The sequence below is a fragment of the Hypanus sabinus genome, chromosome 5 (assembly GCF_030144855.1).
Source record: "Hypanus sabinus isolate sHypSab1 chromosome 5, sHypSab1.hap1, whole genome shotgun sequence".
NCBI lineage: Eukaryota > Metazoa > Chordata > Chondrichthyes > Myliobatiformes > Dasyatidae > Hypanus > Hypanus sabinus.
This window is the reverse complement of record NC_082710.1, coordinates 11,235,946-11,260,580: the sequence shown is the minus strand read 5'-3', so window position 1 is coordinate 11,260,580 and position 24,635 is coordinate 11,235,946. Positions and strand designations below refer to the sequence as shown.

At 42.1% G+C, this 24,635-nt stretch overlaps 1 protein-coding gene across 1 annotated transcript in view; it reads right to left on the bottom strand.

Annotated features, from left to right (window-relative positions):
• Positions 1–24,635, bottom strand: part of LOC132393646 (hyaluronan and proteoglycan link protein 1-like) — a 110,401-nt gene that overhangs the window by 38,713 nt on the left and 47,053 nt on the right. Inside the window, exon 2 of the mRNA XM_059969058.1 lies at positions 14,556–14,699. Coding sequence (XP_059825041.1) covers positions 14,556–14,661 — 106 coding nt within the window. The 5' untranslated portion in view covers positions 14,662–14,699. The remainder of the gene's footprint in view (positions 1–14,555; positions 14,700–24,635) is intronic.

The window sequence follows — 24,635 nt, the reverse complement described above, 5'->3', positions numbered from 1 at the left end:
CAGATGGCCGTGGAACCTATGTCACTGGGTATAGTTGAAGCAAAGGTAGATAGGTTGTTGATAGTAAGGGTGCTAGAGGCTACGGAGAAAGGGAGGAAAATGGGGTTGAGAGGTATAATAAATCAGCCATGATTGAATGACAGAGTAGACTCGATGTGTCAAATGGGTTCCTATATCTTATGGTCTTGATCAGTAAGGATGTTACTGGTTACAGAGAGAAGGCAGGAGAATGAGGCAAAGAGCATTGTTCCCTCTAAGCTGCATGAATGCATGACTGCGCAGTAGCTGAAATGCTCCTGTGAATGTAGCATTTGTTATCACGCAGCTAGAACTTTCTTTTATATATGATGAAAATGTTGCCTCAAGAATATCTCAGTAGTACTATGGTTTCAAATTTGTCGATTCTGAGAAGGTTAAGACTGGCTCAACTGAGGCGTTCACTGATGAACTACGGGCTTAAAAACTAAGAATTTGAAGAACTGACTATACTTGTTGATACCATTGGAACATCTCAAACTTCATTGATTATGCATTCAATCAAACATAAATCCAGAAACAGGCTAGAAGTGGAACATTTGGATGATCTAATGAGACGTATCCTTCATCTAGATGCGAAATTAATCTGGACATTGTTTATAGACAGAGGTTTTTGTAATAAAGACAGATGAGAAAAAGTTTACGAAACGTGAAAGATTTTCCATATTGTATTGTATTTCATTATACCCTTTAATTAATAAAACATCAAAAGTGTGTGATTTTTCATTCTAAATATTCATCATCATCATCAGGTGCCACGCCCAGTTTGAGCTTTGACTACCATGGCCCACACACTCCTGTTTCGGGTCAAGTGGACAAATTCACTGGTATTCGTTTCAAGTTCTCTGGCTGTTGTCTCCGTCATCATTTGTCTTTGCCTTCCTCTTGCTTTCTTCTCTTCAATCTTTCCCATAATTACCGTGCACTCTGACACCTCTTTCCTAATCACATGCCCAATGAAGTTACGTTGCCTTTTCATGATCTCAGACATTATTTCTCTTTTTGTGCTTGTTCTGTTCATGACATCCTCATTAGATATTAATTTCATCCATGATATTCTTTGCATCCTCCTCAAAAACCACATCTCTGCTGCTTCAATTCTTCAATTCTCATGTTACTAGATATTGTCCAACATTCTGAACCATATAACATAATTGGATAAATGTAACATTTCAGTACTCTGAGGTGCGTTGTCATGCCTAGTTTAGTGTTGGTTAGTATATTCTTTATTCTCATTAAGGTATCTTTTGCCATCCCTATTCTTCTTTTGATGTCCATGTCGCACCTGCCATCTGATGTCACCCAGCTTCTTAAGTAGCAAAAGTTCTGTACTTTTTTATGTCTTCCCTGTTTATTCTCAGCCTGCAGATAGGATTCTCCTTCTTTTTGGATACCACCATACATTCTGTCTTTTTGCAATTGATAGTTAGATCCATTTTTGCACTTTCTTCAACAACTATATCAATTAGGTTTTGTAGTTCTTCCTCAGCACTTGCAATTAACACAATGTCATCCGCATATCCGAAATTATTGATGTTTTCACCACCAACTGTGATTCCCAAGATGTCTCTTATCAAGCAGTAGCTTGATGACGGCCGGGGATCCCCTGCTGCCCAGAATCAACCCTACCGAGTGAAGCATTTTCAGAATTGTCTTGAAGATCCTCTTGACACTGTTGTGCGATAATATTTTCTGACAGATTCTAGGAAACCTAGTATTTAGCAAACAACATATACAAAATGCTGGTGGAACACAGCAGGCCAGGCAGCATCTATACAGAGAAGAACTGTCGGCGTTTTGGGCCGTCAGGACTAATTGAAGGTAAAGATACTAAGAGATTATCACTTTCGCCATCTTTTTACTTCTCCAGCTCTGTATCACTTTTGGCAATCACCTTTCCAGCTCTTAGCTTCATCCCACCCCCTCCAGTCTTCTCCTATCATTTTGCATTTCCCCTCCCCCCACTACTTTCAAATCTCTTACTATGTTTCCCTTCAGATAGTCCTGACAAAGGGTCTCGGCCCGAAATGTCAACAGTGCTTCTCCCTATAGATGCTGCCTGGCCTGCTGTGTTCCACCAGCATTTTGTGTGTGTTGTTGTTTGAATTTCCAGCATTTGCAGATTTCCTCGTGTTTGCACTCTAGTATTTAGCAATGGTGGTTTGCTATTGCCTTCCATTGGGCTTGTATCCTGAGCAGGGACCCTTGCAGGTGCTACTGTTCCGGGTCAGAGCAATGAATGACTAAGGGGTAACTCCACTTTTCCCGAAGCTCTGAAAGTCCCCAATCAGAGCCTCATCACTGGTTGCAGTTTAGAGTCATACCCAGGACTGTAAATATTCATAGTATGCATATTACAAAAAAAAACATTTAAAGTGCCCAAGCAGTTTTTGAGCTGTGCAAAAATATCCTGCTCAGAGCAATGGTTGGTCCACACAGATGTAAAAAAGAAATTAGAGGGAACATTGGCTAAGAGGGAAAATAAACCAGCCATGACTGCATGGCGAAGCAGAGTCAATGATCTAATTCTGCTATTATGTCTTGTGGTCTTAAGCATAATCTAACTCATTATTAAACTAAACTACTTTTAAATTTAAGGACCGAGAAACCTTCACCATGATGAGAATGATGAACTGAGTATTCAGAGTTACATTTGAACTTCTCATTATCTGGGTCATTCAGTAAGTAAAATAAATGTGGCCTACATAATAGAGATGTGTCTCATGGTACCGTTGAATGTTTTCTCTGGCATTAAAGATATTTTTATCTCAAGTTTGATGAATTTCAATATAAGTACGTTGTCAAAGTGCTATTATTTGAGCATAATATGGTTTGTGTGGTTAAATTATAGTTTAAGTACTGAAAGAGAATTTAAGTTTATTTGTTACATAGACATAGAAATATAAAAACATACAGTGAAATATGTTGCTTGCTTCTTGATTAGTAAAGATGTCAAAGGCTACAAGGAGAATGGGGTTGAGAGAAATAATAAATCAGCCATGATGGAATGATGCAGCAGATTCGATGGGCTGAATGGCCTAGTTCTGCTCCTATGTTTTATGGTCTTCCATCCTCATGGTCTAACTGCCATTAACTGGTAATTATTTTTGAAGATGCTTGTTTAAATGTAGAAATTTTATAACCCATTCTGCTGGTTTCAGCTGTATTCAAGTTACTTTGGGCTTGTGTAATTGGTATGAATAAGCCTTTGTCGTAGTCAGTCAGAGAGCACAGGGTTATCAGAAGATGTTGAGGATCATTGATTATTCTTTAATAATCTCCATAGAAAATAACTAATTTCTAAATGCAGCCATTATAACTGATAATTATCTTTTGTATATATGAAATGAATGATCCAATTTAAAATTCTGCTGTTTTTAATATCTACTCCATTAAAACACAGTCTATTGTTTTATTTATGGCTGTTTCACCTCAGGGCTATTTCTTCACTCCCATTCTACCCAGAATTTGTTCACTGTGGAAGTATTAGTGGTGAAGTTGAGTTACCTTATTTAATGCGAGCATTCACGGATTGCTGGACACATGGCACCACTTCACAATTAGCCTTGTGAAACTTACATCTCACCCTTAACTCCCATGAGATTTTCAACAAGTTGCTACATTCAAAAAGAGCAAGCAATTAAGATGAGCTAACTTGTCTTCTTTAGCTACCATTTATGTGAGAAGGCAGCGTGAATGGAAGCAGTGATGATGCCAGATCCAATCAAAGATGTATTTGTTCATCCTTTGTGTCTTTTTTATGATCACAATTCATTGCTGGAGATTAAGAACATCAAGTATTGCTGGACTAGTCCAACAGTGAGTTGCTTAATAGAGATGGATCTGGACCATGCATATCATTGGTGTGTTGTGGCCTGGACTAGTTATGTACCATTATGCCGCGATGCTGCACAGTGTGAGTGGTTGGCTATGACATTTTTATTGCGATAACAAGACATTGGTAATATACTATAGTGCAAATCCGGTTCATTGGCAAGACTGGTGGGGAGGGATTTGTGTTGTGGCGAGGACTTGGCTTTTGCCGTGGGGTTGCCTGTTGCAGTCAGCCAGGAGAGGAGGTGATGTGGGAGAGCACAGACGCCTCTGTTGGCATGCTGGAATTCGTACTGGCTAAGCGGCTGGCCCCTCCCATCAGTGCTGCTCTCCAGTGATTGCTCGGTGCTACCCTCTAGTGTTCATTCAGTGGAAGAATGAGCTGGCCCAGGATAACTTACCATCATTCTAGAGTCATGCCACTCAGGGACTTGTCTATCTAATTTTTTCTTTGTGACTGTTTTTCTGCAATCATATTATTTTTGTGCAGGCTATGTGCAGGCTGCTGTCCACTGACGGTAATGTGTTTTGCACCTGTGGAGAAAACCTGTTTCACCAGAAAATATTTATATATGGTTGAATAATTACAAAACTTAAACTTGAAAATACAATCAGTGGCCACTTTACGAGGTAAATGAATGGAACAGGGTGTGGACTTCTGCTGCTGTATTCCCTCTATGCCAATGGTTGATATGCTGTGTGCTCAGAGATGCTCTTCTACACACTACTGTTGTAACGCGTGGCCATTTGAGTTACTGACGCCTTCCTGTCAGCTTGAACCAGTCTGGCCATTCATTTCCGACCTATCTCATGAACAAGGCATTTTCGCCCATTGAAGTGCTGCTCACTAGATGGTTTTTATTGTTTTTCGCACAACTGTGAGAATTGTGAAATCTCAAGATTGTTGTGTGTGAAAATCCCAGATCAGCGGTTTCTGAGATATTCAAACCATACTGTATCGCACCAACTATCATTCCATGGTCAAAGCCACTTAGATCACATTTCTTCCCCATTCTGATGTTTGGTTTGGCCAACAACTGACCCTTTCAACCGCATCCACATGTTGTTATGCATTGAGTTTCTGCTATATGATTGGCTGATTAGGTATTTTCCAGTGGCTCAATCAGAGGAGGTTTCTTGCAGGTTGGCTGTGCTCATTTAAAAGGAGAGCTACGCAGATGTTCGGTGTCATTCCAGTGGCCCAATCAGCGGTAGGAACAGAGCAGAGAGGAGTAAGTAAAAGTACAGAAAGGACAAGCAGAGCGGCCATTGTTGGGAGTGGGCCAGTGGTGAGGGGTTACTCCATCTGTGCGGTACATCCAGCTGCAGCTCCTTGAAATGATCCAGAGCAGCAGCTGGATGACCCTTGGCTTGTACAGGAGAGTGAGGAGATTATTGATTGAGTTACAGGGAGGTTATCACCCTTAAATTACAAGAGGTAGGTAGCTGGGTGACTTTCAGGAGAAGGAATGGGAAGGTGAATAGGCAGTTAGTGACCATAAGGCATAGCAGCAGAATTAGACCATTTGGCCCATTGAGTCTGCTCTGCCGTTTGATCCTTTTTACCCCTCCTCAGCCCCATGTCCCGGCCTTCTCCCCGTAGCCTTTGATGCCATGTCCAATCAAGATTCTATCAAGCTCTGCCTTAAATACACCCAATTACCTAGCCTTCACAGCTGCCCATGGTAACAAATTCCACAAATTCACCACCCTCTGACTAAAGAAACTTCTCCACATCTCTGTTTTAAATGGATGCCCCTCTATCCTGAGGCTGTCTTTTCCTAGACCCCCCCACCATGGGAACCATTTTTTCCACATCTAATCCGTCTAAGCCTTTCAATGTTCGAAAGGCTTCAATGAGATGCCCCTCATCTTTCTGAATTCCTGCAAGTACATTCCCAGAGCCATAGTACGTTCCTTGTACGTTCATTCCCAGAATCGTCCTCGTGAACCTCCTCTGAACCCTCTGCAATGCCAGCAGATCTTTTCTTAGATGAGGAGCCTAAAACTGTTTACAATTAATAAAGTGGTCACTGAGAGTAGAATACAGCACTGAACAGGCCCTTTGGCCCATGATGGACTGCCAACCTTTAAAACTAACTCTTCCCTTCCACATAGCTCTCCATTTTCCTATCATCTATGTATCTATCTAAAAGTTTCTTAAATGTCCCAGATGTATCTGCCTCAACACTTTCATCCCAGTCAGTGTGTTCCACGTGCACATCACTGTCTGGCCTCCAGAGCTGTAAAAAAAACACCTTTGATATCCCCAGTACTTTCTTCCAATTGCCTTAAAATTATGCACACTTCTATTTGTTACTTCCATTCTGTGAAAATGTCTCTGCCTATCCACTTTTGTCATCTTATAAGGATCCTAAGAATGAGACCCTAACACTACATCTTTTCACTTTTTCACTTTTTCACGTTCCCAATTCTGGTTCCCTTCTCACTTCCTCCCTTTGATGTCCCTCCTCCTTCCTTTTCTCCCTTGGTCTCTCTTCTGCGGCCCTTAACCTGTCATTGTCCTGCGGGCCTCTGTTGTCAAGTGTTGAGCTTCTAGGTTTCTTCAGCATGTGTACTTACTAATTGTTATCTTAACTAGAGCCATTAATTTCTTGTGCTTGTGGTTAAATCCTGTCAAGTGAATTGTGACTGGCGCGGGTTTCCTGTGTTCTGTGATTTTCTAAAGGCGACTTTAGTGCTGGAGCAGAGTCCTTGTGTTTGTGGAGAATGATTTGTCTCATGTGTCGCTTTGTTGTGCTTCCAATGCTTTGTTTGAATTTCTATGTCTAACCTCTTGTTTTATTCTCTGCATGGGGAGTCTGCCATATCCCCTGCATCTGGGTTGAGTCGTTGCCAGCGTTCATCGTGACAGAGTCTGCTATTCCTCCGCACCTGGGACCACTGTGACATTTACCTTTTCCACTTAGTACACCCCCAGCTCTCTAATTCTTGGAGGAAACTATAGAGGGGATGTTGGTGGTATGTTTTTATTTTACACAGAGCGCAATGGGTGAGTGTAACACTGCTAGGGGTAGTGATAGAGGCAGTTACAATAGGGGCATTTAAATGACTCTTAGATAGAGACACGGATGATATATAGGGGGGAAGGGTTTGAGTGATCTTAGAGTCAGTTAAAAGGTCAACACAACATCATGGGCTGAAGTGCCTGTATTGAGTTGTAATGTTCTATGTTCTACAATCTTTACAGCACATTATTGACATTAAAAGTCACAGAATGACTACATGGCTGGCACGATAGTAGTGTTTAATGCATGTCTTTACAGAGCCAGCTTTAAGATTGGAGTTCAGTTCCTGCTGCTGCCTGAACGAGGTTTGCATGTCTCCCTGTGACTGGGTGGGTTTCCTCTGGGTGTTTTGGTTCCTCCCACATTCCAAAGATGTACAGGCTGAGGTTAGTGAGTTGATGCTTGCTACGATGGTGCCAGAAATGTGGGGACACTCGCGGGCTGCCTAGCACAATCCTTGCGGGTTTGATTCAGAGCAGACGATGCAGTTCACTGTACATTTCGACATCCACTGTACGTTTCAATATATGCCTAAGACCAACTGCGTTACCCTGCAGTGTTCTGCCGGTGGAATAACAAGCTGGGTTGTATTCCTGCGTGGCCAAGCAATAATTAAACTTGAACTTGATCTCAACATCAAAAATAAATCCAGTTCGATATCACTGACATACAGTACTGTACAAAGTTTTAGGCATGTGTACAGAGGAACTGTGCCTAAGACTTTGGACAGTACTGTAGTAATTTTATGCATTGCATTGTACTGCTGCCCCCTCCCAAAAAAAACAAATTTCATGACGTACGTGAATAATGATGAACCTGATTCTGATACGACTCTCTATTGTGGACTGAGAGTGGGAAGGGAGCAGGGAGAGAGGAATCATGGTTGGGAAAAGGGGAAGAAACAGAAAGATGCTCTGTAATGATCAATACACCAATTGTTTGTGATCAAATGACCTTGCCTGGTGTCACCGGGCTGGGTGTGTCTGCACCCACACTTGGCACTCCTTCTCTGCCACCCGTCCCACACCCTTCTCTCGGTGCTCCAACCTCACCATTCCCAGCATCTTTTGCTCCTGTCAGATTTACAAACTTGCTCTCCGCTCCACATTGACAAATACAGAAGTGTGCAATAGTCCTGGGCACCCTAGCTATACACAAGTGTCTAAGACTTTTGCACAGCACTGTACATGTGACAAATAAAGCTAATAAAGTGGGTCTTTATGCTTACAAAAACGTATGCTTAATGCCGATGTCACAAACATCTGAGTTCCTGTAACTAAAAGTACAAATTATAAATTAGCCAGGTTATAGAATGCAAAGGAATAATACTACAGGCTTAGGGAGAAATCTTTATGCTCCTGTGAATGTAGGAATCAGTGGTTCTGTCCTTGTTGCGTAACATACAGATCCATATACTCCGCAGGAATTATACAGATCTTCCACTGCCTCATCTTTTACAGTCATATTCCAGTGTTTCCCAATGGTATAAAACCACAAAAAACACAGTGGAATTTAAACACTTCTGAGAAATATTATGATGGATTTAATTCAAACATATTCACTGTGCCTTCTTTATACCCAGTTTCTCTATATTAAGACAACTGCAGCTAATATTATTTTGTGTCTGTATGTGCCTGATTTTAACTATATGTGCTATGTGTGACTGTATGTACTGTGTTTTGCACCTTGGTCCCAAAGAAATGATGTCTCTTTTAGCTACATACATGTGTATGGTTGAATGACAATAAACTTGAACTTGAAACATAATAAATTTCAACAATGTACAATTCACTGAACAATCATGGCTGGCCCAATATCTGCTTGGGAGCATCGGCAAAGGAATATGAATTATGTTTAACAGTCCTGACACTGGGAGGCTCCATGGCATATTTCACTGCCAACAATAACACCTGTCTCTTCCAGTGAAATGTAATTATTTCGAGCAGAATGTGAAGAAATTTTACTGTGGCGCTGCGTGAAGCATGAAGGTGAGATACTGCAGCTAAATAACTTCAAGTCCTGCGCATTTTGCAAATAAATATGCTACCCATCACTGAACTGTTGTTCTATCTCTTATTTGTGTGGTCTTTATATTGTAGTCCATTAATTGTGTCATCACTGGCCAAGAGTGCCTCAGGGCATATAGGCATAAGGAGTTTAGAGCAGGGGTTCTCAACCTGGGGTCCACAGATCCTCGGTTAGAGATAAGGGTCCATGGAATAAAAAGGTTGAAAAGGGTTTCACAGTTGACTATTGTGTTCATTTCTGGTCGGCTCATTATAGGAAGGATGAAGACACTTTAGTTTAAAGTAAATGTATTATCGAAGTACGTACTGTATATGTCACCATATACAATGTTGAGATCCATTTTCTTGTGGGCATTCACAGTAGAAAACCAAAATACAACAGATTAAATGAAAAACTACACATGTAAACAAAGACTGACAACCAACCAATGTAAAAAAAGACAAACTGCAAGTAATAATTAAATAGATGGATAGATGTATAAAGCTGGGAAGTTGAGTTGTAGACTCATTATGGAAGTGAGTCCATAAGTTTTAGAAACGGTTCTGAATTGAGAAGAATGAGGTTACGCATACCTATTCAGAAGCCTGATGGTTGAAGGGTCATAACTGCTCCTGAATCTAGTGATGTGGGACCTAAGACTCCTGTACCTCCTGCCCAATGGCAGCAGCAAGAAGCAAGCATGATCTGCATGGTGGGCTCCAAAGAGGATGCAGAACAGATTTGCTAAGATGCTGCCTGGATCAGAGAGCATGTCTTATAGGGAGAGCTTCAGCAAGCTACGGGAAAAGTACCAGCATCCTTCTCCTGCTATGGTTCACAGCTACTGCACATGGAGAGATAAACACCGTAAGGCCGTAAGGGCCATTTTGATGGCCTCTACCATCTGGAGACTGTAAACTCTGCAAGTCTCCTTTTAGCAGCCAGTAGGGAGGACTCATTAATTTGTTTGAAAGCATTGTTCTGAGGTACCCCCCCACCCCACCACTTCAACGTTTATCAGCTAAATGGAGCGAGAACCTGAAGAGAGTCATTAGCCTGACAATGATACTGTCTCATAGGAAATAAATAGGCCAATTTGTCCCTGCAGGATATTCTTCTTGTTAATAATATTGTGTTTCATCTGATCTCAGTCTCAGCTCCAAAAAATCTCTCCGTCCCAGCCAGGAATAAATTCAGTGACTCAGCCTCCTCAACTCACTGGGGGTTCCAAACATGCAACGATCTTTGGAAAGAAAAAAAATCATCCACAAAATGTGTGACATTGGTTTCAGAGCTCTGCCATCTGGCTCCAGATCTGTTTTATGGAGGGGACCATCCTGTCAGCTTTGCTCTATCAAGCCCTATTAAAGTCACATATACTTCAATATGGGTAGCATGATGGAGATACGCCTCTACCAAAGGAGGTGAAAGGCACTCATTCCCTCTGCCAGACTGTAGGTCACCCTCAGGCCAGCTGCAGTACCTGCTTAGCACCCCCCCCACCCAATCAGAGCCACGTGAAGCCGTGGGAGCAGGTAGTGGATGGTCGTATGAGCAGCTGGTGCGTATCACTAGTCCTGGTTATGCGACCATGATGCCAGGCAGACAATTTCTGAAGAGTATTAATAATGGCTGGGGTAACCTGTTGTGTAAAGACACTACCCAGAAAAATACAATGGCAAACCACTTCTGTAGAAAAATTTGCCAAGAAAGACCATGATTGTCCACGTCATATGACACAGCTCATAATGATGAGGTTGATGCTTCAATAAGATAACTGTTTTTATAAACTCCAGTGAGTACATTTTCAGTCTCAAAGTTTTGTGAAAGGGCGACCTCATCACAAGACCATAAGACATTGGAGTAGAATTAAGCTTTCCATCATGGCTGCTTTATTCTTTCTCTCAAACTAATTCTCCTGCCTTCTCCCCATAATCTTCAATGCCCTTACTATTTAAGATCATATCACCATCCACTTTAAATATAACCAATGACTTGGCCTCCACAGCCATCTGTTGCAATGCATTCCACAGGTTCACCACCCTCTGGTAAAGAAATTCACCAGAGTTCTCTCTGTTCTGAAGGGACATCCTGATATTCTGAGGCTGTGCTCTCTGGTCCTAGACTCTCCCACTAACAGAAATGTCCTGTCTATCTAAGCCCTTTAAATTTGATGTTTTCAATGAGACTTCTCCCCCTCTTCTATTCTTTTAAACTCCAGCAAGTACAGACCCAGAACTAAGAGACACTCCTCATTTGCTAACCCTTTCATTACCGGAATCATTCTTGTGAACTTCCTCTGTATCTTTTCCAATGCCAGCACATCCTTTCTTAGATAAGGAGCCAAAAACTGCTCACAATGCTCCAAATGCAGTCTGTCTAATGCCTTATAAATCCTCAGCATTATATCCTTGCTCCTCTAGAAATGAATGCTAATATTGCAATTGCCTTGCTTACTAATTACTCAATGTGCAAATTAATCTTTAAAGAATCCTGCACTGGGACTCCAAGTCCCTGTACCTCTAATCTCTGAATTTGCTTGCCATTTAGATAATAGTGTTATGTCTTTATTCCTTCTACTAAAGTGCAAGACCATACACTTCCCTGCATTGTATTCTATCAGCCATGTCTTTGTCCGTTCTCCCAATCTGTTTAAGTCCCACAGCACACTTTCTGCTTCCTCAACACTACCTAACCCCTCCACCTATCTTAGTGCAATCCACAAACATGGCCACAAAGCCATCAATTCCATGATCCAGATCAGCGGTCCCAATACCAAACCCTGCGGAACATCATTAGAGATCTGCAGTCAACCAGAAAAGGCCCTTTTTATTCTCACTTTCTGCCTCTTGCAGTCATCCAATCTCACCCAATCTTCTATCCATGATTGTACCTTTCCTGTAATTACATGGGATCTTATCTCGGTTAGCAGCATCATGTGTGGCATTTAGTGAAAGTCCAAGTTGGGGTTAGCAACCTGGAGTCCACAGACCCCTCGGTTAGTGATAGGAGTCCATGGCATAAAAAAGGTTGGGAACCCATGTTCCAAGTAAACAACATTCACTAACTCTCCTTTGTCTATCTTGTTCTTTCTGCACTGAATTCCTACTCTTCCAAAGCGAATACATTTTTATCAGAGAAAAATAAAAAGATAGTATTCCATATATGGTTCATCCAATGTTCTGTTCAATTCTAGCTTGATTTTCCTAAACTTTACTTGCATCACCCCTTCCTATTATTCATTCAGCTGCATGTCCATCTTGGCTACTTGTAAGCAGAATATAAGCAAAGACATTTAATCCCCATTGGAACAAAAGAAAGGGCATAGTTTTGTGAAAACACCATCAAAATCATAAAAAAATGAATAAAGAAAACAAGGAAGAACCAATTTGATGCTATGTGCTATCTATTGGACAATAGCTGTTAACCATAGTGAGGAAAATTAGTTCTGATGAAGGGTCTTGGCCCAGAACATTACCTGTTTACTCTTTTCCATAGATGCTGACTGTGCTGCTGAGTTCCTTCAGCATTTTGTGTGTGTAGCAAGGAAAATTAGTTATGTTTCTGAAAATTCTTGTGGTGAAGCTAAACTTGTTCCTTTCACAATGATCAGGAAGGTTCTTCCCTCTGGGATTTTGTAGCCAATGGAATTCAACAAGGTGTTTATAGAGTAACACACACAAAATGCTGGAGGAACTGAGTAGGTCAGGCAGCGTCTATGGAGAGGAATAAGCAGTTGAGAATCTGGGCTAAGACCTTTCATCAGCACTGGAAAGGAAGGGGGAAGAAGCCAGAATAAGAAGGTGGGGGGGGGGGGGGTGACGGGAGAGGAAGGCGTGCAAACTCGCAGATGACAGGTGAAGCAACACCAGTGCAGTCATCAGTCAGAATCAGAATCTCTTTACTGCCAGAATGTGAAACTCACCAGAATTAGTTATGGATCGGTGTCAAGCATTCAATAGACAACACAATAGCAACCAACATTTTCAAAGACAATAGCGCAAACAGCCATGAGCAATCAACAATTGGCAGAACGGTCACACAAACGTTATCACTGAAGGCTTGGAACTTGGACTGTTCCATGTAGCTAATGAAAAGGCAACCATAGCTGGTGCCCCTGTGCATGTCCATGGCTCCACCTTGGCTTTGGAGAAGGCGGGAGGAGCCGAAAGAAAAATTGCTGAGTGTGAGGACCAATTCCGCCAGATGATGGAGGGTGGTGGTGGAGGGGAACTGGCTAGGTCTGTTATCTAGAACTAAGTAGAGAGCATTAAGGCATTCCTGATGGAGGATAGAAGGGACTGGACATTCATTGTGAGAATGAGATCAGAAAACTGAAAGTATTTGAAAAGATGTTTATAGATCTCTGATTTTAAATAAGCAGCCAAATTTTGGTGCCAGTTCCATAATTGTGCCTTAGCAAATGTGATGCTTAGTTTAGTAAATTGTACTATCTGCGCAATGTCAGAACTTGAAAGACAGCTAATCTGAAGCAGATGCTCATAGCATTCTGACCATGACTATATTACCTGCGAAGACAAGACACCCAATGGGTGAGTTATCTAAACAAGTTCTTACTCATCTCTTCCATTGACCTGGGTGATTATTAATGATCACAGAGTGCTAATTACAGAGGGACAGGAAATTCTCTGACAATAATTTCGCCTCTTAAACATCTCATTTTTCAGTTCAATTGGCTTGCAAAATAGCTGCCATGCTTACTTAAGCACAGCTACTTCCCTTATCTGAAAGATTTCTGTACATGTCTTAAAGGCACATGAATGAGAGGAATCTGGAGGGATATGGACATTGTGAAGGCATAAAGGATTAGTTTAGATGGCCATTTGACTACTAGTTTATTTGGTTTGGTGCAACGTTGTGGGCCAAAGGGCTTGTTCCTATGCTGTACGTTTCTATGTTCTGTGCTCTATGTTTCGTAGTGATACACTACGCTGGGTTTCCAGCTAAGTGTGAATTTCTTTTCACACAGAAGGAACTGGCAAAATCCGGGAAGGTTGGAACCTTGCAGTATGATCTGTGCTGATTCAAGGCCAAGCATCTCATTTAGATCAGAGGCATTCACGGGGTAGGGGGCAAAGGAACAACAGCTGGCAAAACAGATCAAAAACTGAGAACCTACTGTGAAGGAGACAAGTGTTATATTATTGAACAGAATACGCTAGGGAAGGAAGAGGTGGAAGAGTCCTGCCTGGTACCTTGTGAGTGCTGCTTAAAATATTACAAGTACAATAATCACCAAAATATGTGAGAACTGTGGTAAAACATGAAAAAGCAGAAACAATTTGACCTCATAGTTCATATACGATGTATAATAAATTGAATTCACTGCACAATTTATGATACTTTAAAAATTAATATATACTTTATAAATTAAATAATAATCTTTAAAAGCAGAATGAGTTAAAGAAAATAGAATCCATAAATACAAGAATTAGTAGGTGCACAATTCATCTGATACTCACGAAAGCAGGGATTTCCAGCCATTTTTATGCCACTAACCCGTAGCATTAACCGAGAGGTCTGTGGACCCCAAGTTGGGAACGCCTGGTTTAAAGGAAGGTAAGTCGTTCAGCTCAGCGACCCCCCCCCCCCCACCCCATCCCCAATCCAGATCCCGAGTGGCCTTACCTGCAACATAGATCGTTCTGAAGTACTTGGACTCTGTGGAGTTCAGGTTAAAATGGGAATCAGCCCAGCAGACAGACAGCAGAGCAAGTAACAGCAGAGAAGTCATTGTTGAGGCTGCAGAGATTCACTTCACTGTTGGAAAAACTGAAAGTATTTGGGTTAATTGAATAAATGAGCAGAGATCCCGGCAGCTGCAAATTGAGTTGAACCCTACTGCAGTCAAATAGGTATTATCCTACTCCACAGTAAAATTTGACTGGTTAAGTAATAACATGAAGCACGGATTGTAACAAAAGTCTGATTTTTGTAAGATTAACAAAATTCATGCATAAATTACAGAAAGAAAAAAAATGCAGCTGAGACACAGATGCTGCGTTATTTAAGAAGAGCCAAGCTATAGAGTCAAGTAGAAACAGTCTTTTGTGCATTAGTTACGTTATTGCACACAATATTTTCAAACGACATCCATTTCATATAGATCACTTTTGGCTTAAAAACCCCAAAGTTAAAAGGATGATGAAAAGTGCAATGAACAGTTCAGCAGAGTAATCAGTAACACGTTCAGAACTGCAGGAAATCCTTTGCAGCATTTTAGTTTATCCCTTCAGACAGAGCCAAAACATGAAGCTAAAACTCTTGAAGTCTACTTACCATTTTAACCAGTGCTATCACTTGGGGGTATCAATGTAGAAGAAGATGAGGAAACTAGGTTAGAGTGGACAGTGCTTGCACTGCAGTCATACAGATTGATTTTTCATTCATTTTTAACCTAGAATGCTGACGCACAAACTCATTGTGCCAGGTAGCATGTCCGCAGTCAGCATGCTGCATGCAGCAGAGGGGCACAAGCAGGCTCTCTGTACAGCCACTGGATTTAAGCTGAATGCCAGCGTAGCTGTACAGGGCACTAAGAAAGACTTCTGGAGTACTGCATTGCAATGAACAGACTGCAACAAAATAAGGCAGATTCCATTTATAACTCGTTCTTACAGCAGTTGCAGGGTACTTTGTCTGTCCCTGCTGCTGTACTTGTGCTGCCAAACGAGAGAATGACAGGCAATAATATGGAAATACATAAGCATGTGTTGCAGTCCACATGAGCTGAACCATGCCATTAAAGACATTGTTAAAATGGAACAACACTCATTTTACAAGGTCAAAGTGCATTAAAGAAAGATCCTAAGACTCCATCAATCTCTCTACTGCCTGTTATGCCACTGGTGTTTAGGGCAGCAACGAAGATCCTCCATCCCAGACGGTGTTCAGGGCTTCCTTCATCGTGTCGGTAGCTTCCTCTCGGTTTTCACTACTGTCAGTCATGCAAGTCCCGGTTGGAGACTCAGGAGTACCGTCGCACTCTGATGTAGGAGGATTCTTCACTGCTGTTTCTGTGGCAGTTTTGTTTTACCAGTTGGGTTGTTAGCCCTGAGCTGAACCCCCAAACTTGGAAGACCGGTGGACCACTCCTTTGATCTATTTAGCAAGGGTGACCCTACCAAGAGCCAAAGCATAAAGCCCTGAGTGCAGCCAACACAGCTCTCCGGGTCACTGAGGCACAGAAACATGCAAACCCAAAGGCTGTGGCCCTCTTGGAGAAAACGCCAGCAATGAACACCAATCAATGTGTAGAACAGTACAATGCAGCACAGTAAAGGCCCCTCAGCCAACAATATTGTACCAACCCTTCAGCCTACTCCAGGACTGACCTAACTCTTCCCTCCATAAGAACCTTCTGCTTTTATCTCATGCAAAATTGAACATAGTACATGGAACATTACAGCCTTTCGGCTCACAATGTTGGGCTGAAACTGTAACCTACTCTGAAATCAATCTAACCTTCCTCTCCGACATAGACCTTCAATTTTCTCTCTCCATATGCCTATCAAGGAGTTTCTTACCACCACCTCTGGCAGGGCATTTCACTTACCTACTACTCTCTGAGTAACATCTTACTTCTGATATCTCCCCCTCCCCAGATACTTTCATCTGATTACCTTAAAACTATGCTTCCATGTATTTGCCATTTCCACACTGGGGGAAGAAAATCTTTCTATGCCCTTTATCATCTTATGCATCTCTATCAAATCACCTCTCATCCTCCTTCACTCCAGAAAGAAAAGCGCTACCTCTCTCAACCTATCATCATAACACATGCTCTCTAATTCAGACAGCATTGTTGTAAACCTCCTCTGCACCAACTCTAAATCCTCCAAATCCTTCCTATAATGAGGCAACCAGAAATTCCCTGCAGAGACCATTCCATAATTGTAGAGGCCAAGTTTAAAAAAATAGAATATAGAACACAGAGTATTGTGCTGACCTTTTAACCTACTCTAAGATCAATCTAACACTTCCTTTCCACATAGCCCTCCATTTTTTCTTCATCCATGTGCTTATCTACAAGTCTCTTAAATGTTCCTAATGTATCTCCCTCTACTACCACCCCGACAATATGTTCCATGCACTCTCCACTCTCTCTGTGAAAAACCTACCTGTGACATCACCACCTCCAGACTTTCCTCCAATCATGTTCAAGCTATGCACTGAAATTGTCACATAAGATGATATTAGAAATCGAATTTTAGGCATCATTTTTTGACTTTTCAACTCACTGCGGTGAGTTGCTTTACATGAACTACATTGCTTCTATGCTGATAGGGTCTTCAACTGTGGTCTAGTGGGATGTCTCCCTAACCATCCATCCACCTTGACAGGAGAGAGAGCCACTTATGCAGTCAGGCTAATGCAGTAATGGAAGTAGAATTGGTTTATTATTGTCATACATATCGAGATACAGTGACAAGCTTATCTTGCACACCGTTCATACAGATCAGATCATCACACAGCACTTTGAAGTAGAAGAAGGTAAACCAGGAACAATGCAGAATAAAGTGTAAAAGCTACAGAGAGAGTGCAGTGCAGGTAAACAATAAAGTATAAGATCATAACAAGGTATCAGGAACACTTTGGGAACAGCTTCTTCCCTTCTGCCATCAGATTTCTGAATGATCCCTGAATCCATGAACACTGCCTCACAGTTCTGCTCTCTTCTTGCACTATTTATGAATTTATTGTCTATTCTTATTGCGATTGATGGTAATTTTTGTGTATTGCACTACACTACTGCTGCCAAGTAACAAATTTCATGATGGATTTCTGCCTGAGGCTCCCGATAAAAAATGCACAGTCAATCATGCAGATTTGGATTCAGATTCGCCTCGCTTATAACATGCATATCGAAACATATAGTGGATTTCTTTGTTCGCATTAACAACCTAAGCTGCGATGCAGGCAGCCTGCAAGTGCCGCCGCAGAGCCTGGTACCACAGTACAGTACTCTGCAAAAGCATTAGCCACATCTATACCTAGCTAGGGTGCACAGTACTGTATTCATCAATGTGGAGCGGAGAGCGTGTTTGTAAATCTGGTGGAAGCACCGGATGTTGCGAATGGTGAGGGTGGAGTGCCATCACCCAGGTCATGCCTTGTTCTCGTTGCTACCATCAAGAAGGAGGTGAAGAAGCTTGAAGGCACACACTCAATGTTTCAGGAACTGCTTCTTCCCCTCTGCCATCATATTTCTCAATGGACAATGAACCCCTGGACACTACCTCACTACTTTTTTTATTTCTATTTTTGCACACCTTATTTAATTCAAATATTTTGTGTTTATATTCTTAATGTAATTGACATTTTTTTCCTCTATTATTATGCATTGTAATGCACTGCTGCCATAAAGACTAACTTCATGACATATCCCAGTAATATTAAACCTGATTCTGATTGGACTGTAGCTTACTGAGTTTTTACCTGTGTAGTATTCTGAAGAGTTCCTTAAGGTTGCTAGCGTAGTGGGGATAAGCTCCTACTACCTATTAACTCCTCCTAATGGTGTGTGTCTCAAATAGCCTCTGACAACCAAGTCCAGCTCCTGGTATTTGCTTGTGGCTTAGAAGGGGCAAAGGCAAGTTATGGGTGCCTTAAAGCCAGTCAGTCTGGGCAGATGGGGCTCATCAACCATGGCTGGCAGCTCATCTGGGAGAAGGAAATCTCTGATCTCAAATCTCCGCAGCCTTTGGCTATACCCACTCACGTGGAAGGCTTCGGGTGTAAACTCCAATGAAGAATCTGGAGTCCCTAAGGCAGTCCTATGTTGAGATGGTTATAGGCGGATCCTGCGTCCCCGCTGGTGCCAGACTGTATTGGTCTCTGCTGTTCATTGGGATTCATCAGCTGCATGGAGAGAGGTAGCCTGCTACATGGCAGCAGCTTGCTCTCCATATCGTACCGCCCTGGCTTGCATGTCACAGACAGGAGGGGCACAATATCCATGGCCAACCCTGACAAACAGAGTGCATCAAGACAAGTACTTTGAAGCTGTGGACATTGACAGAAATTGGCTCAGGAATGGGATAAACAATGAATTTCAGGTCAGTAATCCATAATTAAAGGAGTGTCTCAATTATTTATCAAGTTCAAAGCTCAAAGTAAATTTTATTATCAAAGTACATGTATACCCCCACATACAAGCTTGAGATTCATTTTCTTGCAGGCATACTCAACAATCTATAGAGTAGTAACTATAACAGGATCAATGAAAAACCAAACAGAGGGCAAGAAGACAACAAACTGTGCAAATATGAATAAATAGCAATAAGTAACAAGAACATGAAATAAGAAGAAAAAGTCCCTTTGTCATAAGGGCATGGCTGGGGACAAACCCAGGTGCAGGACACAGGCACTGAGGCAGATTCGTTAGGCGTTAGCACCACTGCAAAGGGAGAGCCGGTATCTCAGAGAGTCTTTATACAGAGACGAGGTTCATGTAGAGAATCCAGGAGATGATGCAGAACTTAGAACTGCCGGTCCTAAATAACCATGAAACGAGGTTACTCATACAGTGTTGACAAACGAGCTGGCAGTTGCTTGTTGTGATTCCAGGGTTTTTATCCTGCAGTTACTGATGGGAAGCAGGTGTGTGTAATTTGCTGAACTGGGAACGACTGGAAATCAGGCAAGGGGGTTAGGGCCCAATTAAAGAGGTAATGGGGAATTGCCAGATGGGACCATGATACCCTTAAAGTGAGATCATTGGTTGTAGGAACATCTCATTGGATGGGCAAGTAAGTGTCCAGAAAGGGATAGGACCTCTGGTGAAGGGGCCTGTCATGCCCATTCTGAGGCAGCTCACTCACCTTTGGTCCCCACCAGACACTCAGCTCTTATACGTGGCTCCAAATAGCCACTTTCATGTGACAGCGGCCAGACCCTGGTACACTGCTCAACAACAGGCTAAACCAGGTGAGGGTAGTCGGCAGCCTCATACTCTGGAGAGATAGGAACACCTCTGTCCTAGCGGGCGTAGCCAGTTCCGGCAGTCTGGGCAAATGAGATCTACCGTGAAACCTAACAGTCAGGAAGGTGGTTCTGTAACACTCCATGGACAGCAAAGGGCTTGACAAGGCAGAGAAGGTGTCATTCACTGCAACCAAGGAAGATCCCAATTGGTGACACTCGTTCGTACCACTGGATGTCACTCTGGTGCTTCCCACTCCCTCCCCCACATATGTCATGAAATTTGATTTTTTGTGGCAGCATACAGTGCTATACATAAAATTACTACAGTACTGTGCTGAAGACTTAAGCTCTCTAGTGATATATATGTGCTGAACACTTTTGTACAGTGAAAGGATGGAATCTACATCCATTTAAACAATCTGATGATTTTTTTATTAATTTCCTCCTAAACAAATGGACTGTCTTACAACTCCCCATTGGACAACTTCATTACACATTCACTCAATCTGTTTCTGACTCTTTGTAGACTCCTTGTGTTCTCTCACAACTTGTTTTTCTCCCTACCTGGGTACATTTGAGCACCATACACTCAATCCTTTCATCTCATGAGAATGGCCCTGGGATGAAAGGGTTAATGTACGTGGAGGTTTAGAGGCTCTGGTCCTGTACTTTGTTGGAGTTCAGAAAGGTTGAATATTAAAGCCATTGGGGGAGGATGTTTCTGTAGTGGGTGAGTCTACAATCAGAGAGCGCGGCCTCAGAATGCAAGGATGTTCCTTTAGAATAGAAATAAGGTGGAGTTTCTTTAGGCATAGGTGGTGAATCTGTCGAATTTATTGTCACAGATGGCTGTGAGGGCCAAATCACTGGGTATTTTTAAAGCAGAGGTTGATAGATCCTTGTTGAATAGGAGTGTCAAATGTTTCAAGGAGAAGATAGTAGAAGAGCTTTGAAATGGATAGTAGATCAGCCATGATGGAATTGGACTCGATGGGCCAAATGACCTAAGACTGCTCCTATATTTTATGGCCTGTGGTCTTATTTACTCCATTAATGTAGCTCGTAAATAATTGAGACTATAACATTGGTAACCATGGCACCTCATTAACTATGGGTTGCCAACCGTCAATCCCAATTTTGAGCCAACCCTCTATCAATGCCAATATCGTCCCAATATCGTCAAGTATTTACATAGGAGCAACTGACCAGGCATTTTAACTTGCTGGGAAAGTTATGAAAACAATAATCAGGAATAGAATTACAATCCAAGATGTTGGCCTTTGATACAACTTTTGCATTTCACAGTATGTTTTGATATTTCGGTGTACATGACAAGTAAAGCAAATCTCCTGAAATGACTGCTAACTCTGTTCCTGATCACTGTTTTTGGAACTTTCCCATTATCCTGCGACAAATAAAACTAATTATGATCATTCCTTCATTATCAATGAAACGCAAACCTCGAATCCCTGTCCCAATAACACCAGGGAAACACATGCAGCAAATGGCTTGCCACGCCTCGAGAAAGATTCTGCGCCATCTTCTCCAGTACTATTTACAAAACGCAAAAATTACCAACAATACCCAGATTAAATTGTACGTTCCAAGAAAAGTATGATTTGCTTTTTTGTTATCACAAACAATTTTCCAATAACTGTCTGGAATAATGAGCTCAAGATGATTGGTGACAATTTTACTGGCAATTAGTTTGGCCATCTGGAAGTTTGCAGAAGCTATTACATTGCTGGGTCATGTTCAAATTTATATCTGTATCCCATAAAGAAACTACAGCAGTCTAGAGGCTTATAAGTGCCCAGGCTTTCCTTCATAGAGTGTAGAAAGTTAACTCTCTACCCAGGAAATAAAGGCAGAAATATGTATTTCACTCATTGTCACTGCAAAGTGTTAATATTGTAAAAAAAAGTTGACAAAATGTAGAGAGAGGGGGACAGAGAGGGAGAATATAACCATATAACCATATAACAATCACAGCACGGAAACAGGCCATCTTGGCCCTCCTAGTCCATGCCGAACCCTTAATCTCACCTAGTCCCACCTACCCGCACTCAGCCCATAACCCTCCACTCATTTCCTGTCCATATACCTATCCAATTTTACCTTAAATGACACAACTGAACTGGCCTCTACTACTTCTACAGGAAGCTCATTCCACACAGCTATCACTCTTTGAGTAAAGAAATACCCCCTCGTGTTTCCCTTAAACTTCTGCCCCCTAACTCTCAAATCATGTCCTTTAGTTTGAATCTCCCCTACTCTCAATGGAAACAGCCTGTTCACGTCAACTCTATCTATCCCTCTCAAAATTTTAAATACCTCGATCAAATCCCCCCTCAACCTTCTACGCTCCAATGAATAGAGACCTAACTTGTTCAACCTTTCTCTGTAACTTAATTGCTGAAACCCAGGTAACATCCTAGTAAATCGTCTCTGCACTCTCTCTAATTTATTGATATCTTTCCTATAATTCGGTGACCAGAACTGCACACAATATTCCAAATTTGGCCTTACCAATGCCTTGTACAACTTTAGCATTACATCCCAACTTCTGTACTCAATGCTTTGATTTATAAAGGCCAGCGTTCCAAAAGCCCTCTTCACCACCCTATCTACATGAGACTCCACTTTCAGGGAACTATGCACAGTTATTCCTAGATCTCTCTGTTCCTCTGCATTCCTCAATGCCCTACCATTTACTCTGTATGTTCTATTTGGATTATTCCTGCCAAAATGTAGAACCTCACACTTCTCAGCATTAAACTCCATCTGCCAACGTTCAGCCCATTCTTCTAACCGGCATAAATCTCCCTGCAAGCTTTGAAAATCCACCTCATTATCCACAACACCTCTTACCTTAGTATCATCGGCATACTTACTAATCCAATTTACCACCCCATCATCCAGATCATTTATGTATATTACAAACAACATTGGGCCCAAAACAGATCCCTGAGGCACCCCGCTAGTCACCGGCCTCCATCCCGATAAACAATTATCCACCACTACTCTCTGGCATCTCCCATCTAGCCATTGTTGAATCCATGAGAGAATGAGAGAAAGATTGTGTGTGAGAGAAAAAAAACAGAGAGAGAGCGAGAGAAACAGAGGGAGACAGGCAGAGGGAGAGAGAGGAACAGAGAGAGGGGGAGAAAGCAAGAGAGAAAGAGAGGGACTGAGAGAGAGAGAGACAGGGCGAGAGAGGGGGCGAGACAGGGGGAGAGAGTGGGAGAGAGAGACAGAGTTAGAGAGATGGACAGAAAGGGGGGAGGGACAGAGGAGAGAGAGGCAGAGATGGCCAGGAGAGAGAAAGGTGGGGAGAGTGAGATGGAGAGGGGTGAGAAGGAGGGAAGAGGGACAGAGAGGGGAAGAGAGAAGGAGGAGGGATAAGAGAGAAGGGGAGTGAGGCGGAGACAGCAAGAGATGGGTAGGGAGAGAGAAAGAGGGAAAAGGAGTGGGAGAGAGGGGTGAGGTTGGTTGAAGGGAGAGGGAGAGAAAGGGGAGAGAGGGAGAGAGGGAGGGGGAGAAAGAGGAAAGAGGGGGAGAGAGAGGGGGGGGGGAGAGAGAGAGAGAGAGAGAGAGAGAGAGAGAGAGAGAGAAGCAAAACCCAGCATCTGAAACAGTATTAGTTTACCTGAAACCTGATAGGTTACAAGCTAATGAGAGGCATAGATATAGAGTGGGCAGACAGTATCATTTTTCCCAGGGTCAAAATGTCTATTAAGCAAGGGCGTGCATTAAGTTGAGAAGGGGGTAAGTTCAAAAGTAATGGGCGAGGCATATTGTTATCGAACTGCTGGGTGTCTGAAGCAGGGTGTTGGGGAAGGCAAGTATGGTGGAGACATTCAAGTGGATCTTCAGACAAGCACGTAAGTATAGAGAATGGAGGGATATGGACATGGTGCAGGCAGAAGGGATTAGTTTGGTTAGGCATTTAATTACCAGGTTAAATAGTTCAGCACAACGTCATGGGCTGGAGGGTGTGCTGCTGTGCTGTACTGTTTTATGTTCTAAAGTGAGACAAACTGATTAATAATCGCATCTGGACACACTGCTGACCTCTGAACTCAGTTTCAAAACCAACAATTCCAGGTAACTTGCTATCTGTATTCAGAGAACATAGAACATTACAGGTCAGTACAGGCCCTTGGCCTACGATGTTGTGCCGACCCTTTAACCAACTCTAAGATCAATCTTATGGTGATTGGAAGAAAGTATAGGGCTGATGCCAGAGGTACATTTTTTTTCACATAGAAGGTGGTGGGTGCGTGGAACAACTTGCCAGGGGCAGTGGTAGAGGCAGATGCATTAGAGACATTAAGGAACTCTTAGAGAGGCACATCAATGATGAAAAAAATGGAGGGCTCTGTAGGAGGGAAGGGTTAGATTGATTTTCGAGTAGGTTAAAAGGTTAGCACAATATCGTGGGCTAGAGAGCAGGTATTGTGTCATAATGTTCTATGTGCTATGCTTTAAGCTCAGTGGCTCTGTCAGCTGAAAAACTTCAATGCGAGCGGGAAGGTAACTTGCTTTCATTACAAATGACCAACAATTTTTATTTATCTTCACCTTTCTGGAAAAAAATTGGGCTGTAGGTCCTATAGCTGTCTGAACTGTCTTAATTGTCTTTGTTTTATACAGTGATTTTTACTTAAATTTATTGTTTCCATTTTAACAATTTTATTTGCTTTTGGGTACTTGCATCATATTTAATAGTTTTAAAAACTCTCTGAATGTTAATGTGATTTAAAATCCATGAAAACTCAC